Source organism: Podarcis muralis, chromosome 16 (genome assembly GCF_964188315.1).
Source record: "Podarcis muralis chromosome 16, rPodMur119.hap1.1, whole genome shotgun sequence".
NCBI lineage: Eukaryota > Metazoa > Chordata > Lepidosauria > Squamata > Lacertidae > Podarcis > Podarcis muralis.
Genome location: NC_135670.1, coordinates 40,344,601 through 40,365,967, shown reverse-complemented (window position 1 = coordinate 40,365,967; position 21,367 = coordinate 40,344,601). Strand labels below are relative to the sequence as shown.

The following is a 21,367-nucleotide window of genomic DNA, read 5'->3' as shown; positions in this document are numbered from 1 at the left end:
GTAAAAATACCACTCAGGACAGCTTATAAAATAAAATACTGCTGTTTCATAAAATAATTACAAAAACGGGACAGCGTCAGCTGTTGAAAAACCAAAGAAACATTGTCTGCCTCATCAACAAAAAAGCCTGTTTAAGAAAAATGGCATTTGGTAAGTGGTGAAGAAGAGGAGGGGACCGACTGTCCATTACAGGACATGCTGTTCCGTAATCTGGGTGCAGCCACTGGGAATGGCCCTCTTTTGTCTCACCCAGCTGTGCCTTCAACAGCACGACACCCCCTTAGCCCCCCTCGGGACCTGTCCCCCAATCCCCACCTCATTAGCTGCATGTTCAGGACTGGCCTTAGGTGCTCACAGCGAAGGCACCTTTGAACAAGCAGCTACTCTGGGATCTGGCTAAGCCTGCCAGGCCTTCAGGGAGGGCAAAATTCAACCAGACCTTCCAGATTCACACCCAGTAATTAATTCTGGAGGTGACTCCTCTACCTGGCATGCTAGTCATGAGGTAAATAACTGCGAAATACTTTTGTCATCTATATGTAATGCAGGGCTTTCTTGGAGAGCTCTCTTATGTGCCTGTACTAAAAGCAGATATTGCTTACAAGTATTCTGAGTTAAATGTCAGCAACTGAAGGCTTCAGGGCTTCTTAGGATGCTGTCCAGCCATTCATTTGTCCACCTTGCAGCAAAAGAGGTGAGCAGAAAATGGCTTCTATAGGCAAAAATAACTTCTCAGTGTTCAACAAGGAGTTTGGTACTTGTTTTGACCCAGCAACTAGGTTTTCCTTGCAGTCCACTTCAGGGATGGTTATTGATGCCCTAGTACATCACCCCTCGCTGGTGCTGGTTCCAGGTTTGGAGGGGCCCTTGGACAAGGTGCCGTGCAGTGCTCCCCTCCCCAAATGAGCCTGCCCCCTCCTGCTCACGGCTGCTGCCACTATGCACTCCCATGTGCCTCTCTGGGCCCAGAAGAAAAGGAGAAGGCATGCGGGGGTTGCAAGACCCTCCTGGAGGGAACCTGGGACTTAGAGTGTCAGTGTGAATGTTTTGATCTTCCACAGATGGCAGCACCTGTTTATGGTCAGGATTCATAGGCATGTCACATGACACCTGTTCAAGGCAATTGTGTCTCTTCACATCACAAAATCCCCAAATCCTCCTGCATCACTTTTTGGTTTGAAGCAATTCCAGCTCTCTGCCTTGGGGAAGGGGGCCCTACCTTTTACCACTTCTGATCAATTTTGTAGCAGTTCTTTTTGGTGGGCATCCTGTGGTAATTCACTAATAAGATGCCCCGAGAAACCCTAGATCAATCTTTGGAAGGAATCCAAGTTATCTTTAGTCACCCCCCCCCCAACTTAGATAAATCTGGAACTTAATGCCAATTCATACAATTTCTGCGTTTTGGGTGACAAGTGAATCTCTAATCTTCTACTCTTCTCTTAATAGTAGAAACGTAATAGTAGAAACTATTAAGTACATCAAGACCTTGAGCAGAAAAGCTTGTAAGTCTCTAGGGATGCATTCAGACTTGCTCATAAGCAAGCCTTTCTTTATTTTTTAAAGCCAGCCAACATTTCACAGTGAGCCCCAGCAGTCTTGCAGTGGTGAAGGAGGGCTTCAGAGAGTTGAAGGGCCATCAAGTGCCCTGCTTGATGTAGGGAATCCAGAGCGAAAGCATCCCCAGCAGATGGCTGCCTAGCCTTGTCTTGAAGAGGTCCAGCGAGGGAGAACCCCACGTAGTTCATTAGTTCCATTGCCCAACTACTCCTGCTGTTTAGAAGTCCAGCCAAAATCTCTTCTCCAATAATTTAGTGGAGGCCATAGATCTAGTCCTGCCCTCTGGATCAGCACAGAACAAGTCTTTGCCCTCAGGTATTTGAATCGCATCTTACAAAGCATTAACTATTCTAATTTGTGCTGATAATTGTCACACTGATAAATAACTTTGGCTGCATGACTTTACCTTGCCATTTCTTCTTCTTCTTCTTTTTCTTCTTCTTCTTCTCCATGCTCCTTTGTCTCTCTGTGTGCACATCTTTTCTCTCAACATATCAGCCATTTGTCGTCACACACTTTCAAGTCGGTCTTTCTCACCTGCAACATCACCTTGTTTAGTTTTTCTTTTTTGGTTTTGTTACCCACGTGCCTCTTTTGCTGCTCATCACTGGTAGAAGACAACTGGTGGCACATCCTGCATGTAGCTCCTCTTTCCTCTTGTGCTGGCATGTGATGGTGGCACTGTTGTGTTCTCTTCCTTTCCCTTTTTACTAACAGACGCAGACCAAACTGGAGCATGCGCGCATTAAGGAGCTTGAACAGAGCCTGCTCTTTGAAAAGACCAAAGCTGAGAAACTCCAGAGGGAGTTAGAAGACACTAGGGTAATGAACTTCACTGTTTTAAATGAACAAGACCTGATTTTGGTTTTGGGTTTTTTCGTGATGGGGAAGCTTCCTGAGGCTGAAGCTGAATGGGCATAAGATGTCTGGGGAGAAGATCGGATATGTCACCCTGTCTTCTACTGCCATTACACTGTTAAGAGTACAGTGGTGTTGGGTACAATTAAACATACAATTAATTTCTTAAAATGGCTTTCTTACTGTAACAAAATCCAGGTAAGATACTTTCAAATGAAAGAGTAGAGAATAACATCCAAAAGCACATCCTCAGTGAGTGAAGACCTTGCAATTCTACATAGTCGTTCCTCAGCTGATGATAAAATAGTTTGTTGTGAAGACGAATTTTGATGTTTTGGTTCGATTTAGTGGTGATTCTTCCTGCAGTGATTGATGTTGTAAGGAAAGGGCTTTAAAAGTTCTTGGATAGCTCAGTGCTGCTTTGGTTACTTGTGGGGCTTGTATGGAAACGTGACCTTTTGTGAAGAACCTGAGGGGATGGAGTTGTATCGTTATCCATTTCTACACACGCTGCCATTTGTCTTGGTTAGAAGCAGCATCCCCAGTCCTTAAGCTGTTTCCAATAAGAGCTCTGCTGAAGACAGTAAAGTTAGATGAGGCAAACTTTCCCCCTACACCCTTGGTGCTTCATCTGGATCTGAATCACTTCAGACAGTCAGGGTTTGAAAATATTTGTAGCTGTACCCTGAACTTCTGTTTTGTACTTTTTAGCAGACATAACACAACTTTTATTTGAATACTTTGCTTTGAAATGGAATAGTTTGTGGCTAGAACCTGAAGCATTCCTTTAACTTTGAGCCTCTGTCAGTTAGACATCTCACTTCTGGAGGTCAAAACTTGATTCTTTACTTCAGGCATGTCAACTTGCTGCGTCCTGCTCCAAAACGTACTTGCAGCTTATCAAATCATCTTTCTTTTGCATCTGAATAAGACTCTTAACCAAATGGATCATTTTCATCCCAGTTGGAAATGTGCCAGTGTCCAGATATTAGCACATGACACTTGTTCAGAGTCTCATGGGGGGGGGGGGAGAGAGACTTGACAAAGTTTAGAGTGAGCTTGGGTTTGGATGGAGGTAGCTTAGTTTATAGGACTGGGAAGGGAAACTCTTGTCTGTCTACCACAGCCAGGATTTTATGAAAAGCTTGTTTTCATTTATTCTAGATGCTTTACATCCTTCTTCACCATCCTGGATGATTTGGACTAGAACACTTAATCAGTCCTATCCAGCACGTACAGTCATACCTCATGTTGCATCCGCTTCAGGTTACGTCTTTTCAAGTTGCATCCCATGGCAACCCAGAAGTACCGGAACGGTTACTTCCTGGTTTTGCCGCTCGCGCATGTGCAGAAGTGCTAAATCATGCCACTCATGTGCGCAGACATGGCACTTCTGGATGCGGAAGCTTTGAGTTGTGGACGTGCTTCTGGGACGGATTACGTCCACAACTCAAGGTTCCACTGTATACTTTTTTAGTATAATCCTAAAAATGTAAAGGAAATGTTAGTCTAAGGCCCCTTTTAGTATGGTTGAAAGGGCCATGACCACATTCTGCCTCCAGTTCCAGCCAGAGCTAGATCTGCCTTGTGCTTTACAAACTGCCAAAATGTGCTGCCGTTCTAAGCTTTTGACTTAACCTGTTTTGTATTATCACTAACTTCAGTCAGATAACCTTCAGATCAGTTAGAGCTAAAGAATATACCTGAGAACTATGTGCTTTTGGAGGCAGACTTTTTTTAAAAAACAACAACTAAATGATGGACATGAAGCTGTTATAGGCACATGTTAAGTAGCTTTTAACTTATCATTCCTTGACTTCAATTTGCAATATCACCAAAGGTAGAAATTTAAAATAGATTGCCAAGATTTAGTTAACCTTCCAGAAACCCTGCACTGGAAGTGCTAGAAAAGCCAAGTTACTGTCCTGAGGAAGGATCAGCAAACCTCTCCACTTTAAATGAAATCCACTGTTTTAACTATTTCTGCCCTCTTTTTGTTTTTTTTAATGCTTCTGATGCTAGGTGGCCACTGTATCAGAAAAATCTAGGATAATGGAACTGGAAAGAGATCTAGTACTGCGGCAGAAAGAAGTAACTGAGTTACGAGCAAGATTAGAGTCCAGTAAGCCAGTCAGCAACGTGGACACTTCTCTCTCACTGCTGCAAGAAATCAGCACACTGCAAGAGAAGATGGCACTGCTAAGCAAGGAGCACCAGGATGAGGTGAAGTCACTGAAAGAGAAGGTTGGAATCAGTGAAGAGTCATGCCATAAGGAAATTAAAACCTTGTTGGCATCCAATGAAAAGATGTTGAAAGAGAACGAGTCCCTGAAAATGAAGCTGGATGCTGCCCACAAGGAGAATTCAGATGTGATTGAGTTATGGAAATCCAAGCTGGAGTCTGCCATTGCTTCACATCATCAAGCAATGGAAGAGCTGAAGTCCTCTTTCAGCAAAGGAGTTGGGGCTCAGACAGCTGAATTTGCAGAGCTCAAGACCCAGATTGAGAAGATGAGAGTGGAGCATCAGCGCGAAACATCCAACCTGAAACTAAAGCAAGAAAACGAGAGGCTGCATCTCCTGAAGGAGGTTGAAACTCTGAAAGAGAAGCTGCTGGAAGTCACAGAGGACAAGGAGAGAAGCTTGGAGGCCTTGAACACCAAATTAGAAAGTGCTGAAGACCAGCATTTGGTGGAAATGGAAGACACTCTGAACAAGTTGCAGGAGGCCGAGATAAAGGTAAAGACGCTAGAGGGGCTCCAGGCCAAGTGCACAGAACAAGCCAAGGAGATTGATAACCTTAAAGCAAAGATCAAAGGCACTGAAACAAAGCTCTTGGAATTAGATGCTCTTCAGATGGCAAGTTCTGAAGGTAAACTGGAGCTGGAGAAGCTTAGCAAGGAGCTTGAGGCAGCTGAAAAAAAGATACAGAGTTTAGAGAATGACAGGAATAATGAAAGTAGCCAGGTTTGTACCAACATCCATCCATCCATTTATTTATTTCATTTTTAAAAAACTTTTATTTATGCTGTTTTGTGGTAGTCTGTTCTTAGAGAAAGGGTGTTATGAAATATTATTTTGTGATGAGTTTTTAGAAATCCAGACATAAAACATATCTATCAGTGGGCAGACAGAACAAAGTCCTTCATGCAGTGCATAAACTATGTCGTTGCTGCCACAAGATGGCTGTCAGGGCCACAGTTTATATGGCTTTAGATGGAGATTAGGCGATGTCTTGAAGGATAAATGTCAATGGCTACTAGTCATGATGGCTAGATGCTGCCTACTGGTTCAGAGGTCGTGTGCCTTTGAATTCCAGTTGCTGGGAACCAACAGCAGGAGAATGCATTTATGCCCATGTTTTGCTTATGGGCCTGCTGTGGGCTTGTGGTTGGCCACTATGGAAAAATAGGATGGTGGGCTAGATGTGTTTTTATTTTGAGTACTATTTTGGTATATGTGTTAACTATTCAGGCAGCAATGAGCACACTTCCTGTTTGTATTGCAACCTACCAGAGTTTTAATCCAGTCTAGAAATCTGCTTGTTGCAACTCCAGAGTTCAGAGTCTGCCTGAACTGCTTATTGGCTCCTGGGAATTCTGCCCAGGGTGAGATGCAGAGGAAGTGTTGGGCTCCAGTGCTCCCTCCATCCTCTGCCTTGACCAAGAAGCTATTTTGGCATATAAGCAGTATATAGAATAATATTATAGCAACAACAGAAATACTATATTTCCCTATGAGAGAGGTGAAAGATCTTTAAGAGAGAGAGGTTGTTTTTCTTGAATTAGGAAAAAGATAGGTTTTGATTTTCCTAGTTATTTATTGTTCTTAGTTATGCCGGGCTCCTAGTGGTGTTTTGTGCAGCTACTGAGCATGTGGACACCTGCTTAGCTTTAGCAGTGCTGTAGCACCAGGTGCTCTCAGGATTTACAAGTTCCAACTAGAGCAAATAGCTAGCAGGTTTCCTTCTTGCACAAGTAAACACTGTGATAAAAACAGTGCTTGTCATGCTCTATCACAAAACCTTCTCACATGATAACTTAGATACTAGCTTTTACATATTTCCTTTCAGGCATCAATTGTTTTTTTAAGTCCTGTGGAATTGCAGATTTCCTGCAAGTTGAACAGTTAAACCTTTATCATTAGAAGGCTGTTCATGACTTATGCAACTGACCATAATTTCAATCATGGGAATGAATGTATGTCCAATGTCACAAATGCTTATTGTTTCACAGTGTGATCAAAGCAAATACTTGCACAATCTTAAGATCAGAAGTAGGCCCCATTAATTTCAGTGGACTAGCCATTTAGTATTTAGTATTGGAGCCTAAAACTAAGACAATTAAAAAAATTCAGTAATCATGATTATATTCCTAATGCAAAAATGAAAATATACATGATACTTCTGAACACAATTCTAATTTAGTTCACATACCATTTTCTGTTTAGTTTATATTCATGCATTTTGTTTATTTTTACCTCCTTTTTATTATTATTTAATACTTCAACAAAATCCTTTGTTTTGTCCTTTTGTAACTCTTTAATTTTCACACAACATAATAATCCTTGCTAGGCTGTTAGTCTGGTCAAAGAACTACAAGCGAAAGAGCAAAAGATTCTTGATCTTGAAAATCACTTGGGTGAAGTAAATCAGCTTAAAGATTCTTTGGGAAAGGAGCTTGAAGATTTGGTAAGTAGCTGTTGGAAATTTCACCTGCCCCCCCTGAGCTATGCTTTGCAGCTTTTATAATTGGGATTTATTGGAAGTTTCAGATCTAGTCATCTTTACATCCCCCTGTGTCTTTGGCAAAATTGGACGGGAAACTATTAGCTCTCTTGTTGATTAAAACTCTGTGGCTTGAAATGTTGCCTTGTAGTAAATCCTAAAAACATAGTGAAGTGCCTTTCTGCACCATCTGTTGGATTCTACTGGTATGTTTGTGTCTGGGCAAGAGCCATGTCTTTTGTTTCCCACTGGTTGCTCATGGTCCACACGTTGCTGGTCTGCCTTTCTCAGGGTCACTGCAATTTTTGGAGTATTAAAAGCTCAATATTTTATTAACCTAGGAAGCTGCATTGTATAGAGTAGGACCACTACTCTTTCTATGCAGTCTGCAGCACAATTAGTTGCATGCAAAACATGGGTCCCAGTGCTGGGCTGCAGCCCTTATGAGCATCTGACAGAAAGCAAAGACATATCCAGTGGCTGACACTCCACACAGACGCTTATATCTGAAAATAGAAGCAACGATGTACTCACTCCTCATGCCTCCCAGTCTATTGTGCACTTATTGATAGGTGTGATGTTGGACTAAGTGGCAATTGCCACAGACCAAGAAAAGTGTTATAACAACACATGGTCCATGATGTTTTTTTCTTTATAACAGCACACCATTCAATAGGGTACAGGCATCTGTCTGTGCAACAGCCCACATGTTACAGATTTGGGAAAACCCAAAGCTGTTGGTTTTAACATAAAATAAGGAGGAGTTCTGCTTCCCAGATGCTCTCTCAGACTCAAAATACACCAAGTCAGAGTTTTCTCCATTGGTCTGTAGCAAAGGTCATTGTTTTGTCCACAGTTTTCAGGTGACTTCATGTCCTTTTCACATGCCCTGTAAAGAAGAGTGAGGTGCTGTGAAGATCCTGTGTTGTTGGCTTAAAGGTGTATTGAACCAATTACAGTATATCTTTTAAAAAATCAATGTAGTTCCTTACCATATTAAGCCAAATGGTTAAATGTGATTTTTTTTCTACCTCCCAGAAAGAAAAATTTACTGAGGCTGGTGATGAGGCAGAAAGTATACAAAAATCTATGCAAGGTATGGTTCCTAAGAATGCAATTAAATCTTTTTAAATGAGTGTGGCAGACAGACAGAATTGCTTCCTTTTATCATACATGCCTTATTCTAAATGTAATGTGACATTGTTTAAAAATCTTACCAATGCTAACATTTTATTCCCATAGAAACTGTTGAAAAACTAAACCAAAAAGAACAACAATTTGCACACATGTCATCTGAACTGGATCAGCTGAGATCTAACTTGGCAGGTAAGAGAAGGTGACTAGGTTGAAATATTGGGTTTTTTTATAGTACATTTTCATGTGATGTTCCAACCATTACATGTGGCACATTTTATTTTATTCATAAATTCTGGACAAACAACAGGAATGTTACAGGTTTATTTTTGGTAATTTTATCCTACCTTTAATGCAACCTGAAAGACAATTCTAAAAACAGCATCAAGAAATCCACCACAGGGCATGTGACATCTGGCCTCTTGAAAATGAAGTCTAGATCTTGAAGTTTAGCCTCCTGGCTGCTTAGACATTTCCCGCCACCCTAGATCTAGACAACATTGCTGGAAGGTCAGATCCCCTTCCCATGACCCCTCGTCTCTGCCCACTTTCCTCAGCCTCTGGACTGGACTTGCTGGCACTCCTCTCCTTCCTAGTGGTCGGCTCCCATCCACCCTCTGAGACGGGGCTTTGCAAACTATCTTTCATACTAGCAGAAGCCCCTCTCTGATTCTGTCCTGCCTCCACTGAAAAAAACAAGTTTTTCTTTTGCAGGATTTCTCCAGAGTTGCTTAACTCCAGATAGACTTTTGCTTTTGTGCTATTCATCCTGTTGGTCAAAGCTTTTGTTGTCATTTACATTCAATTCCAAATTTGAAACTCCACATGTAACTTTCCATTTGAAGTCAGCTGCATTCTTGGAGATTAGATAGACAGATAGATCCTTACTTTACATTAAAGTTTATGCTTTCCATCTCTTATGTCTTCAGGGCATGTGGTTTGTTTTTGAATATACTGTTTATGTACTTGGTTGATCACTTTTCTTCCTTGTTCAGCCATGGAGAAGAAAATGAAAGAAAGAGAAGAGAGAGAGCGCCAACTGATCGAGGCTAAAGCCAAACTCCAAAACGATATAGCCGAAATAATGAAATCCTCAGGAGACAGTTCTTCACAGCTTACAAAGATGAATGATGATCTCCGGCAAAAAGAGAAGTAATTTACATTTCCTGGCAATTTCTGCTATCCTTGACCTGGTTGCCAGGAGCTGTGCATTTTCTCTGATTTCGTTTTGAGGAGGATGAGTTCATCTTACCAAACTCTCTTTAGTTGTGCATCTGGCTCTTGGGTTATAATACTTCTAAACTGTTCCTCATGTGTGGTGCTGTTGATTTCAACCCAAGGAATGTGGGCAACATTAACCAAGGAATTTTGTTTTGTTGCATGTATTTTGGCTAGTAAGCAAAGCAAACTTTAGAGCAAGGTGGGTGGGGATCTCAGTGGCAGATCACCTGCGGAAGTCAGTTCTTGGCATCTCAGGTTCAGAAAGCTTCCTCAAGTTGAAGGTCCTTCCCAGCCCTGCCTGGAGATCCTGGAAGCAGAACAGTCTGCATGCATGTCATTAGAGCTGGGTGATATTTCAGTTCATCGTCTGAAACTGGAATGAAATTCAGATTGCGATACTGGTTTCAGACATTTTGAGCTAGTAATATATCACGGCTTCCTAGCCACTGCCAGCACAGTGCATTTAACTCCCAGCTGCCTGCCTGCCTGCCTGCCTCTACTGTGCTGGCAGCGGCCAGTGAGCCACAATTTATTGTCAGTTCAAAGTGGCTGCTCACCTGCCTGTGTGTTTGCCTTTGCCTGAGCAAGTGGGCTGCCTCCTTCCTTTTGGTTGGTTGCTCTTCCTGCTGCCAGCCAGGAGGGAAGAGGCTGCCAAATGTGCAGGTAGGCGGATGGAGCACCTTCTCAGGCTCCCCTCGGCTGAGGCCAGGCTGCAGAGGGAGGGAGCAGGAGCTCCTTCGCCCGAGCAAGCAGGCAACCTCCTTCCTTCCCTCCTGGTCGCTCCTCCCTCCACAGCCCAGCCGCTTTTCCAGCCCTTCTCAGTGTTATTTCAGACATCATGATATATCACTATATCACGATGGTTAGCTGGTGATATGTCACAATGTTGAAAACCAGATATTGCCCATCCCAACGTGTCATGTACTCTAGCACTGGGCTACATTCCCTCCCAAAGATGGAGTTAGAAGGATATTCAGCAGCACAGGTGGAGAAAGACCTTTGGATCAAGACCTGTAGAGCGGTATTGGCTTAAATGGACAAACGGTCTGCTTCAACAGAAGAAATATTTATCGCTCTGCCCCCAGCAAAATAGGTGTCCCTGGTGCGGACATGCTGGTTGCCAAGGAATCTAGGGTATGGCCAGGAATGATTTCTGCATGCCAAAGGGGTAAGCAGGAAAGTCTTGTTTGTTCGTTTTTTAAATCCCCACCCTCCCAATCTGAAAGCAGTCCAGAACTGCGAACTGTGTGTGCATTGGGGGCAGAGAGCTGTGTGCAGGTACCACCTCGTCACCCAGCCAGGGCTGAAAATTAAACTGAAGAGAATCAAATGGCTTGTGCTTAGCCTTAGCTGAAACAATGAAATTTGCTGCCATAAGCAGTGGCGGGAGACGCCAACTTAGATGGCTTAAAAGGGGCTTGATTAGACAGATTCATGGGTGACAAGGCTACCCATGGCTATTAATCTTGATGGAGGATCAGAGGTGGAAGCCTCTGGATACCAATTTTATGTATTTATTTATTTCATAAAATTTATACCACTTGACTGTAGGAAAAAACCTCAAATCGGTTTACAAAAAATAACCACTAAAGTTTTTACAACCATAATTAGAAACATACAAAAGGTTAAAATGCCAGTAAAGTAAAACTAATTTGAACTCATACAAACTTTCTAAACATCTGGGTAGGCTTGTCTATTCTTTAAAAAAATACTTTATTCTTTGTTTTTAAAGTATTGTTTCAATAAACAAAAACAAACAAAACAATGCAATAACAACACCGAAGAACAAACAAACAAGAAAAAAATCACATATTCCTTTGACTTCCATTCATCCCACTATGTTTTCTAGGCTTCTTTTTCGATTTCACACTTCGTATTATCACTTCTTGATTTTAATTATCACTTAATTTATTCGTATTCCATATTGTCCTGCAAAGTTCAGTCTAGGCTCATCAAAGCATTTAAATTTTTACAATGTATCTGTAAATATTCCTTAAAGACATTCCATTCTTTATTTAATCTCTATTTTGAATCATCTCTTAAACTTCTAGTCATTTTGGCTAGTTCTGTCATTGCTTTTCTCCCAAGAAGCAGGCGTCTTTTAAAATCTCTCACTGCCTCCATTTCTTCCCCTTCTATTTGCCAGGAGGTGATGGGCCCCGTGGCCATGATCTTTGTTTTTTTGATGTTGAGCTTCAGACCATATTTTGCACTCTCCTCTTTCGCCCTCAATAAAAGGTTCTTTAATTCCTCCTCACTTTCTGCCATCAAGGTTGTGTCATCTGCATATCTGAGGTTGTTGATATTTCTTCCGGCAATCTTAATTCCAGCTTGGGATTCATCCAGCCCAGCCTTTCGCATGATGAATTCAGCATATAAGTTAAATAAGCAGGGAGACAATATGCAGCCTTGCCGTACTCCTTTCCCAATTTTGAGCCAATCAGTTGTTCCATATCCAGTTCTAACTGTTGCTTCTTGTCCCACAGAGAGATTTCTCAGGAGACAGATGAGGTGATCAGGCACTCCCATTTCTTTAAGAACTTGCCATAGTTTGCTGTAGTCGACACAGTCAAAGGCTTTTGCATAGTCAATGAAGCAGAAGTAGATGTCTTTCTGTAACTCTCTAGCTTTCTCCATAATCCAGCGCATGTTTGCAATTTGGTCTCTGGTTCCTCTGCCCCTTCGAAATCCAGCTTGCACTTCTGGGAGTTCTTGGTCCACATACTGCTTGAGCCTTCCTTGTAGAATTTTAAGCATAACCTTGCTAGCGTGTGAAATGATTGCAATTGTGAGGTAGTTGGAGCGTTCTTTGGCACTGCCCTTCTTTGGGATTGGGATGTAGACTGATCTTCTTCAATCCTCTGGCCACTGCTGAGTTTTCCAAACTTGCTGGCATATTGAGTGTAGCACCTTGACAGCATCATCTTTTAAAATTTTAAATAGTTCAGCTGGAATACCATCACTTCCATTGGCCTTGTTATTTGCAGTGCTTTCTAAGGCCCATTTGACTTCACTCTCCAGGATGTCTGGCTCAAGGTCAGCAACCACACTACCTGGGGTGTACGAGACATCCATATCTTTCTGGTATAATTCCTCTGTGTATTCTTGCCACCTCTTCTTGATGTCTTCTGCTTCTGTTAGGTCCTTACCACTTTTGTCCTTTATTATGGTAATCTTTGTACAAAATGTTCCTTTCATATCTCTAATTTTCTTGAACAGATCTCTAGTTCTTCCCATTCTGTTGTTTTCCTCTATTTCTTTGCATTGCTCATTAAAGAAGGCCTTCTTGTCTCTCCTTGCTATTTTTTGGAAATCTGCATTCAATTTCCTGTATCTTTCACTATCTTCCTCGCATTTTGCTTGCCTTCTCTCCCCTGCTATTTGTAAGGCCTCGTTGGACAGCCACTTTGCTTTCTTGCGTTTCCTTTTCATTGGGATGGTTTTCGTTGCTGTCTCCTGTATAATGTTGCGAGCCTCCATCCATAGTTCTTCAGGCACTGTGTCCACCAAATCTAAATCCTTAAACCTGTTCCTCACTTCCACTGTGTATTCATAAGGGATTTGATTTAGATTGTATCTTACCGGCCCAGTGGTTTTTCCTACTTTCTTCAGTTTAAGCTTGAATTTTGCTATAAGAAGCTGATGATCTGAGCCACAGTCAGCTCCAGGTCTTGTTTTTGCTGACTGTATAGAGCTTCTCCATCTTTGGCTGCAGAGAATATAATCAATCTGATTTGGATGCTGCCCATCTGGTGATGTCCATGTGTAGAGTCGTCTCTTGTGTTGTTGGAAAAGCGTGTTTGTGATGACCAGCTTGTTCTCTTGGCAGAACTCTATTAGCCTTTGCCCTGCTTCGTTTTGAACTCCAAGGCCAAACTTGCCAGTTGTTCCTTTTATCTCTTGATTCCCTACTTTAGCATTCCAATCCTCTATAATGAGAAGAACATCCTTCTTTGGTGTCATTTCTATAAAGTCTTCATAGAATTGGTCAATTTCAGTTTCTTCAGCACCAGTAGTTGGTGCATAAAGTTGGATTACTGTGATGTTAAAAGGTCTGCCTTGGATTCGTATCGAGATCATTCTATCATTTTTGAGATTGCATCCCAGTACAGCTTTCGCCACTCTTTTGTTGACTATGAGAGCCACTCCATTTTTTATACGGGATTCTTGCCCACAGTAGTAGATGTGATGGTCATCCAAACTGAATTCGCCCATTCCCGTCCATTTTAATTCACTGATGCCCAGGATGTCAATATTTATTCTTGCCATCTCATTTTTGACCACCTCCAACTTACCCAGGTTCATTTTGGATAAAAGTTTTTCTTTCGATTGAATTAAATCTTTCTCTAAACTTGATAGCTCTGTTGCAAAACCTTTTTGTTTGTCTTTTCTAAATATTTCATTATGTTGAAAATATTGGAGCCAGTTAGTTGTGTTCAGATCTCAAATTTCTTTAATTTTTATCTTTTTCTTCCTGAAAGGTTTTATTTCATTTTTTTCCTCTGGCCCCATATTTTTAACTAACAAATTTGTGTTTTTTTACAGTTAATTTGAAAACCAGCCACTTGTCCAAATTCTTTTGTTTGATTTTTATTTATCTCAGTCACTTTTGGTAAACTTTCTTTGGGGTTTTCCGTAGTAATGATAAGGTCGGCTTGTCTAAATAAGAATGGCTGAAGTACAACAGTAGGGTGGGACTGACTTCCTGCTCGTGGGCTTCCCAGAGACATCTGGTCAGCAGCTGTGAGGACAAGATACTGGACTGAATGGGGCCCTTGGTCTGATATAGCAGCCAGGATCTTTTATTTTGTTTGCTTCTGTTTAGCTCAAGGCTTGAAGCTTCCTTGAATTCTTTGTAAACCTGTATCTAGTTTACATCTGTAAATTACGGCAAGGGAATGCAGAGGGAGGTAGAAAACGGAAGCATATGCTCCTCTTTGCCCTACTGCTCCTCTGCAAAACATTTTCACATGTCCACTTGTATGATCAGTGGGTAGTGATACCTGCATTGTCTGCTGCCATTCGACCTGAAATTCAAAAGTGTGTAAGCAAAATTTAAATTGTTTTTGTCCTTTGCACCCTAAAAAAGCAACATGGTCACAGTATAAAAACAACAACCTGGCCCTGCCCTATGGACTTTACCATCTATTCTTGGAGGGGAAGACAATGGAGGGAGGAAAGGGAAAAGCAAGGGTAAGAACAGACACATAGTGACATGCAGGGCTTTTTTTGCAGCAGGAACTTGGAGGAACTCAGTTTCGGTACCTTTCAGGTTGGTGCCATTTTTTAAAGGAAGATAATGCTTTTGTGCTATGAAGCACAGGCTTCCAAGAGTTGCAGTGCTGACTCTCTCTTTTTGGTTATGATTCATTTTAGGCAGCTAGAGGAGCTTCAGCTTCAGCTCACCAAGGCAAGTGAGAGAGCTTCTCAGCTGCAGGAAAATTTGGAGCGGGCGACACGTAAAGCTGAAGAGGAGCAACAGGAAGTGCACAAGAAGCACCAGGCTGAACTGCAAAAGATGCAGGACAAATTAAGCAACCTGGTAAGAGCAGCTGCGTGGGCATTTCTCCAGAGCGGCCAGGAAGCAACTATAGGCCAGCACAAGCATTCTTGCTCTCTACTGATGGCTCAAGTAAATAGTGATGCTGGGAATAAATGCATCACTGCTCTTGCTAACTCAATTTCTCTCTCTTTAAAACATTCAAACCTAATTAGCCGTTCTGTAGCTTGAGATATTTGTGTTGCAAAACATTGCTGCTTTACCGCTGATGCTGACTCTTCATCTCTTTGAAACCATTACACCAATGTTACTTACTTCAAGCTCTCTCTCTGTCGCGCGCGCGCGCGCACACACACACACACACAACCTATTTTACACCTAATAAACCACAAGGCTTCAATAACCCTGCTTACGCTAGATTTAGCACAGCTATTCTTTCAACTCTAATTCAAGAAAAATGTGCTCTTACATGATGAGAAAGCAATTGCAGAAGACCATGGCTAGCTGTATAGGAAGGGAGCAGGACACTGTGCTGAACTGTATTGGCTCTCTATATTCACAGGAGAAGAAAATTTTGACTGGCCAAAATCAGTATAAAGATCTGCAGACAACGCACAAAAAAACACATTCAGAGATGGCCGCCAAGCATGATGCAGCCATCAAGGAGCTTAAGCAACAACTTCAGGAAACGCAACAGCTATTGACAACAGCACAAAAGGTGAACAGTGACTTAGAAAAACAGACCAAGGAGCTGAAAAAGGAAGCAGAGCATGCAAAGGTGTGTATTTCTCTGAAACAGGTAGCCAAAGTTTGGACATTTTTGGTGGCTCAATTACACTGTCCCAAACTCTCTGCATTTGCTTGATGGCTCTTTTAAGTCAATATATGTCCATAGCTGACTGGCCCATGGAGCTGACATGGGAAAGGCATCAATTGTTGAGCCACTCACCCATGAGGGAGCTGTATGACTGGTACCTTGTCAGACTGAACTTTGGCTTCCCGAGCCTAATGGAACAAGCAGGGGCATTGCAAGGGGGGTGCAGGGGGTGCGGTCTGCCCCGGGTATCCTGCCGGGGCAGGGTGTGACAAAATCTCCCCCGGCGGATCCGCACCAGGTTGCACCTCCCGGCTGGGCCGCACCAAACGAATCATGCCTCCCGGCCAGGCCTCAACACCAGATCACGCCCCCCGGCCTGGCCGCTGCGCCGAACCGTGCCTCTCGGCCGGGTCACAGCGCCAAATTGCGCTTCTAGGCTGGGCCGCAACACCAGATCATGCTCCCCAGCTGGGCCCCCTGGGTCGGGCGTCGTGGGATGGCTGGAGGAGGCAGGCAAGCAAACAACGGGGGGGGGGGGCATGTTCCTTGAGCATTAGGGTTTTTGTATTTGTCCATCAGGCCAGTGTAATTCTCAGGTGTTGGCTACAGATTTTATGTCCTTTCTTTCCAAAGAATTAGATGCAAGAAAGGAAGTTAAGACCTGCAATCATGGGGAAAATTTATAAAATAAAAATAAAAATGATCAGATAGAAAGAGAAGCTGCTTGGAGGATGCAATATGCCCAGTATTATTACTTTTAAAATTTTCAAGAAGGACAAAGTCTTCCCAAGAATAAATTTAAGTGCAATTAGGCCCAGTTCAGGGACGCGGGTGGCGCTGTGGGTAAAAGCCTCAGCGCCTAGGGCTTGCCGATCGAAATGTCGGCGGTTCGAATCCCCGTGGCGGGGTGCGCTCCCGTTGCTCAGTCCCAGCGCCTGCCAACCTAGCAGTTCGAAAGCACCTCCGGGTGCAAGTAGATAAATAGGGACCGCTTACCAGCGGGAAGGTAAACGGCGTTTCCGTGCGCAGCTCTGGCTCGCCAGAGCAGCGATGTCACGCTGGCCACGTGACCTGGAAGTGTCTCCGGACAGCGCTGGCCCCCGGCCTCTTGAGTGAGATGGGCGCACAACCCTAGAGTCTGTCAAGACTGGCCCGTACGGGCAGGGGTACCTTTACCTTTACCTTTAGGCCCAGTTCAATGACATAGGAAGTAAATGTATTCTAGATCCTTTGTAGCCCTGTAATTTCTCATTTCCTTATTCTGTAGGTAACTGATTTTACTTTTTTTTAAAAATTCTTTTCATTGGATGCTTAAAAATCCCTTATCCCATTTGAAGTGGCAAAACAAGCTTTGGAGGTGGTGGGTTTTACTGGCATTTCTTACTGCTTGACACCCTGCAAAAAGCTGTCCGTGTTCCACATTGTCCTTAGTGTGACTTGAATAGCCTAAATTTTGTTTTCTGCATTTCCTTGACATTGTTCCTTGCGTTCATCTCCTATTCATTGCCTATGTGCTTTGAGCTTTACGTTTTATTACACTGGTAGCTGCATATGTATATGTTGACACACAGGCCAAAGGGCTATGAGCTGAGGTCTAATACTATATGGTTATTTGCATTTAATTACTAGAATAAGGTACATATAAAATGCTCTCCACATAGGGGAGAAAAGCATGAAATACAGCTGTAAATTGCCATGTTCTAAAGGATGGATTTGCATTGTCACCAAAGCTGATATAAATTAAACTTTGAGACTACTGAGCTTTCCCCCTTTATTTGACATTTAATTAATACCACCATTGTAGGGCTTTAACACCTCAGGAAAAATCATTTTAAATTGGAGCTGAGTGAATGACAGCCAGCTCACAAACTGGTGAAAATGCCTTTTAAAGATGGGACACTTTTAACATTAGCTATCATAACAGAATCATAGAGTTGGAAGGGACTACGAGGGTCATCTAATCCGCCCCCTGCAATGCAGGAATCTTTTGCTCAAACCCATGACCCTGAGATTAAGAGTCTCATGCTCTACCAACTGAGCTATCTGCTTCTCCTTATGGAACAGTTCAGGGAAGTTTCCCCTGTCAGAGTGCCATAGGTCAGTGGCTGTGCCCTCGCTCATTCACCAGCTCAGCCTTATTTCTTTGGGTTTCATGTTCATTGACAACTTGTCCAGGCACAACATGCTCAGTTCTTTCCTCTCAAAATTGGAAGGGGGGTTATATTTCAGCTGCAAAGAGTAGGCCAAAGATTGTGCCATCACTACTGCTCATGTTGAAATATAAATCTCGTTTTGACATTGCAGCAGATGTTGAAACTGAGCAAAGGATCTAATCTTGCTGCTTTTAAATAAGTTAGACTTTTACCTGCCTTGGCAAACACATGATTACAGCTTTTGTCTAGCTAGAATCCCCTTCTATATTCCAGCTGCTGCATTGCCTTAAGCACTCATTTGATAGTTGGGCTGTGTGATCATTTGTGAGCTCAAAAGTTTATTAAAGACCATACAACTTGTGAGCTTAAGACATTTCAATATAATGGCATTTGTTTAGCATTCAAAAGGATTTGGAAGTATTCAGCAGGGCTGTGTGTGTGTCATTATATACTTTTGTTTTTAAAAAACAACAGTAACGCTATTTGTCTTTAATCCACACTTTGCACTAGTCTGCTTGACTTCATTTTTTGTTTTTTGTTTCCCTGTTCCCCATCCTTTGTTTCTTTAGTCCTTAACCTCTGTGTTAGCAGCAGCCAGAAAAGAGATTGAACTAATGTCAGAGGAGATGAGGGCTTTGATATCAGAGAAAGAAACCTTGGCACAGGAGGGGAATGCTTTAAAATTAGAAAAAGGTTCCTTGTTATCAAAACTTGTAGAGTTGGAGTCCAAGATTGGGTTATTAAAACAAGATCAGGAAAAGCTTTGGACAGTGAATGAAGAACTTAACCTGGAGAACAAAAAAATCATAAAGGAGAAACAAGAAGCTGAGAATAAAACGCAGCAGGAAAAAACTAAAAATGATGAATTAATTTCTGAGAAAGGAAAGTTGCTCTTAGAAATAGAGGCAGCCCAAGATGATCTTCTTAAAATCACTAGAGAGAATGATGCTCTACGCACCTCAAAGGTGGCTCTCCTCCGCCAGGTGGATGAGCTCCGGACCCATAGAGATGCCTTGGCACAGGAATGTCAGAAGCATGTCTGCCAAAGGGAAGAGCTCCAGGATTGTCAGAGAAAGCTTTCTGAGGAAAATGCTGCTCTTCTCAAAGATAAGGATGACGTCATCCAGAAGCTGAAGAGTTCTTATGAAGACATGGCCAGGGATCAAAAGGAGCTGCTTGAAGAAGTCACTTCCCTGGCTGCTGAGAGGGACTTGCTTTTGGGGAAACACTTGGATCTGGAAAACCAGAATGTAGCTTTGAAAAGAGAAAGGGATAATCTATTGCAGACTAGCCAGGATCTACAGTCAGATAAGGAGGCTCTCCTGAAAAGCCAGGAAGAGCTGCATAAAAGCTTAGAGCAGGCTCTGGATGAAAAGCAGAAGCTTGATGTGAAAAGTGAAGGCCTGCGCACTGATCTAGAAGCAGCAAATAAGGAGCTGAAAAAGATTACCAAAGACAAGGTTCAACTGCAGGCTGCTCATGCCAGCCTTTCGAAGCTCCTAGAGGAGTTCAAGGCCAGTAGGGAGTCAACAGACTCTGAATGTATTCAGTTGCTGCAAGAGAAGGAAGCCTTGTTTTCTGCTGAGAGGAGACTTTCGAGTGAAAGAGAAGAGCTTTTGAATGAAAACAAGGCCCTTTCTGAAAAGCTGGCTCATGTCTCTGAAAATGCCACTCTTACCGAGAGGATGCTGAATGAAAAGCTAAGCCAGATGAGCGCAGAGAAGGAGTTGACTTCTCAGAAGTCCTCAAAGCTCAAGAAGCAGAATGAGAACCTTCTGAAGGAAAAGGCCATTCTGGAAGCAAAATGTGCTGAGCTTCTGGCAGAGAAGCAGTCTGTGACCAAAGCCCTATGCGACTTGAAGAGGAAGCATGAATTGGACATCTCTGCAAAGAGGATCCTCACTCAAGAGAAGGCCAGACTCCAGGGCAGTGTTGAAACTTTGAAGCAAGAGCTTGACCAAAAAACGGAAGAAAACCAAGAGCTTGCCAGCTACAAGTGTGAGCTGTCCAAAATCCTGAAAGAGACCCAGAGTGCCAAAACAGTGTTAGAAAATGAGTATTCTGCTTTGCTTCATGCCAAGCAACTGTTAGCAGCTTCATTTAAAAGTAGTTCTTCTGAGAAAGAGCTACTGAGCCAAGAGAAGGTTCGGTTGCAGGAGGAATGTCAAAAGTTGAATAAAGAGTTCAAAACAGTCCATGATAATCTGATAATAGAACGGGACAGCAGGAAGCTGGAGAAAGAGTCCTTTGTGGTAGAGAACACACAGCTTCATAACAGTGTCAGCCAGTTAGAGAGTGAGAAGGAACAGCTAACATCCAAAAACAAGGAGCTGTTGGCTGAGAGGGATAAGCTGAAACAAGAGAAGTTAAAATCTGAATCTAAGCTGGAGGAAATTATGAAGGAAAAGGAGATCCTTAGGGTCGAAACAGATCAACTCGCATCCAATATTGAGAAGTTGAAGGGTGAATTTGTGGCATTGACGAAGTCCAAAGCTGAACTCCAGGAACTGCACAGTTGCGTCTCCAAGATCCTAGAAGATCTCCGTTCCAGCCATGAAACATCTGAACTGGAACGTGTTAAACTTCTTCAGGAGAATGAGATTCTGCTTTCTGAGCAGAAACATCTGATCACAATAAAAGAAGAAATCTTGAAAGAGAAAGAAAAGTTCTCTGAAGACTACTATAAGCTTCATGAGGAGGTAACACTTCTAGCACAGGTCAACAGTGAGCTGTCAGCCAGCCTCTTGGCATCTCAGAATAAAAACCTGGTGCTCCAGAAAGAAAAGGATGAGCTTATCTTGAAACTGAAAGAATTCGAGAATCTTCAGGCACATGCGGTAATGCAAAGATTTGAGGTATCAAGACACTGATAAATCAGTCGAGTATAGTTACTAACACCCAACACTAACTTCAGTTGTTTCGGTGTCTGCACTTAATTTTGCACGATCCAGCACCTTGGCTTAGTCTGAACACCCTCCTTAATTATCTTGCTCACAGAGAATTTCCCTCTTTGTGAATATCAAAAAAACCCTCTCAACTGCTGTAAGAATCAGGCAGGGGAGGAGAAAATGTCACACCCAACTTTCAAGGGCCTCACAGCTATTGAATGTTGCAAGGCAATTTTTCAGTTGTGAATAAAAAGGCAGGTTTCCAGATCTGCGGGAGCTTAAAATGACACACATGTGTATTGGCACATGTAACCTTCTTAAATGTACACTCAAATTGTTATCCAAAAATTAGTTGTTAAAACTTCCTCCAAAGCCTTCTTACTCTTAATTGGATAAAAGGCAGCAGGGCACTCACTGTCCAAGCAGAACTGCTTCTGTGACAAAGGATTTGGCAATGTCTGTTATCTTTTTATTCACAGTAGGCTTTGCATTCTCTACCAACTGAGCACA

The 21,367-nt window shown here is 42.6% G+C and overlaps 1 protein-coding gene across 17 annotated transcripts in view; it reads left to right on the top strand.

Moving 5' to 3' along the window:
- Positions 1–21,367, top strand: part of CLIP1 (CAP-Gly domain containing linker protein 1) — a 104,918-nt gene that overhangs the window by 46,852 nt on the left and 36,699 nt on the right. For 6 of the 17 annotated variants that reach the window (XM_077920205.1, XM_077920207.1, XM_028710479.2 and 3 more), the window contains 9 exons: positions 2,278–2,382; positions 4,441–5,385; positions 6,992–7,108; positions 8,183–8,240; positions 8,387–8,470; positions 9,274–9,430; positions 14,876–15,041; positions 15,562–15,777; positions 18,539–20,824. In XM_077920205.1, the coding sequence (XP_077776331.1) occupies positions 2,278–2,382; positions 4,441–5,385; positions 6,992–7,108; positions 8,183–8,240; positions 8,387–8,470; positions 9,274–9,430; positions 14,876–15,041; positions 15,562–15,777; positions 18,539–20,824 (4,134 nt within the window). The remainder of the gene's footprint in view (positions 1–2,277; positions 2,383–4,440; positions 5,386–6,991; positions 7,109–8,182; positions 8,241–8,386; positions 8,471–9,273; positions 9,431–14,875; positions 15,042–15,561; positions 15,778–18,538; positions 20,825–21,367) is intronic. The other 11 variants (XM_077920214.1, XM_028710494.2, XM_028710493.2 and 8 more) reach the window with 8 other exon arrangements.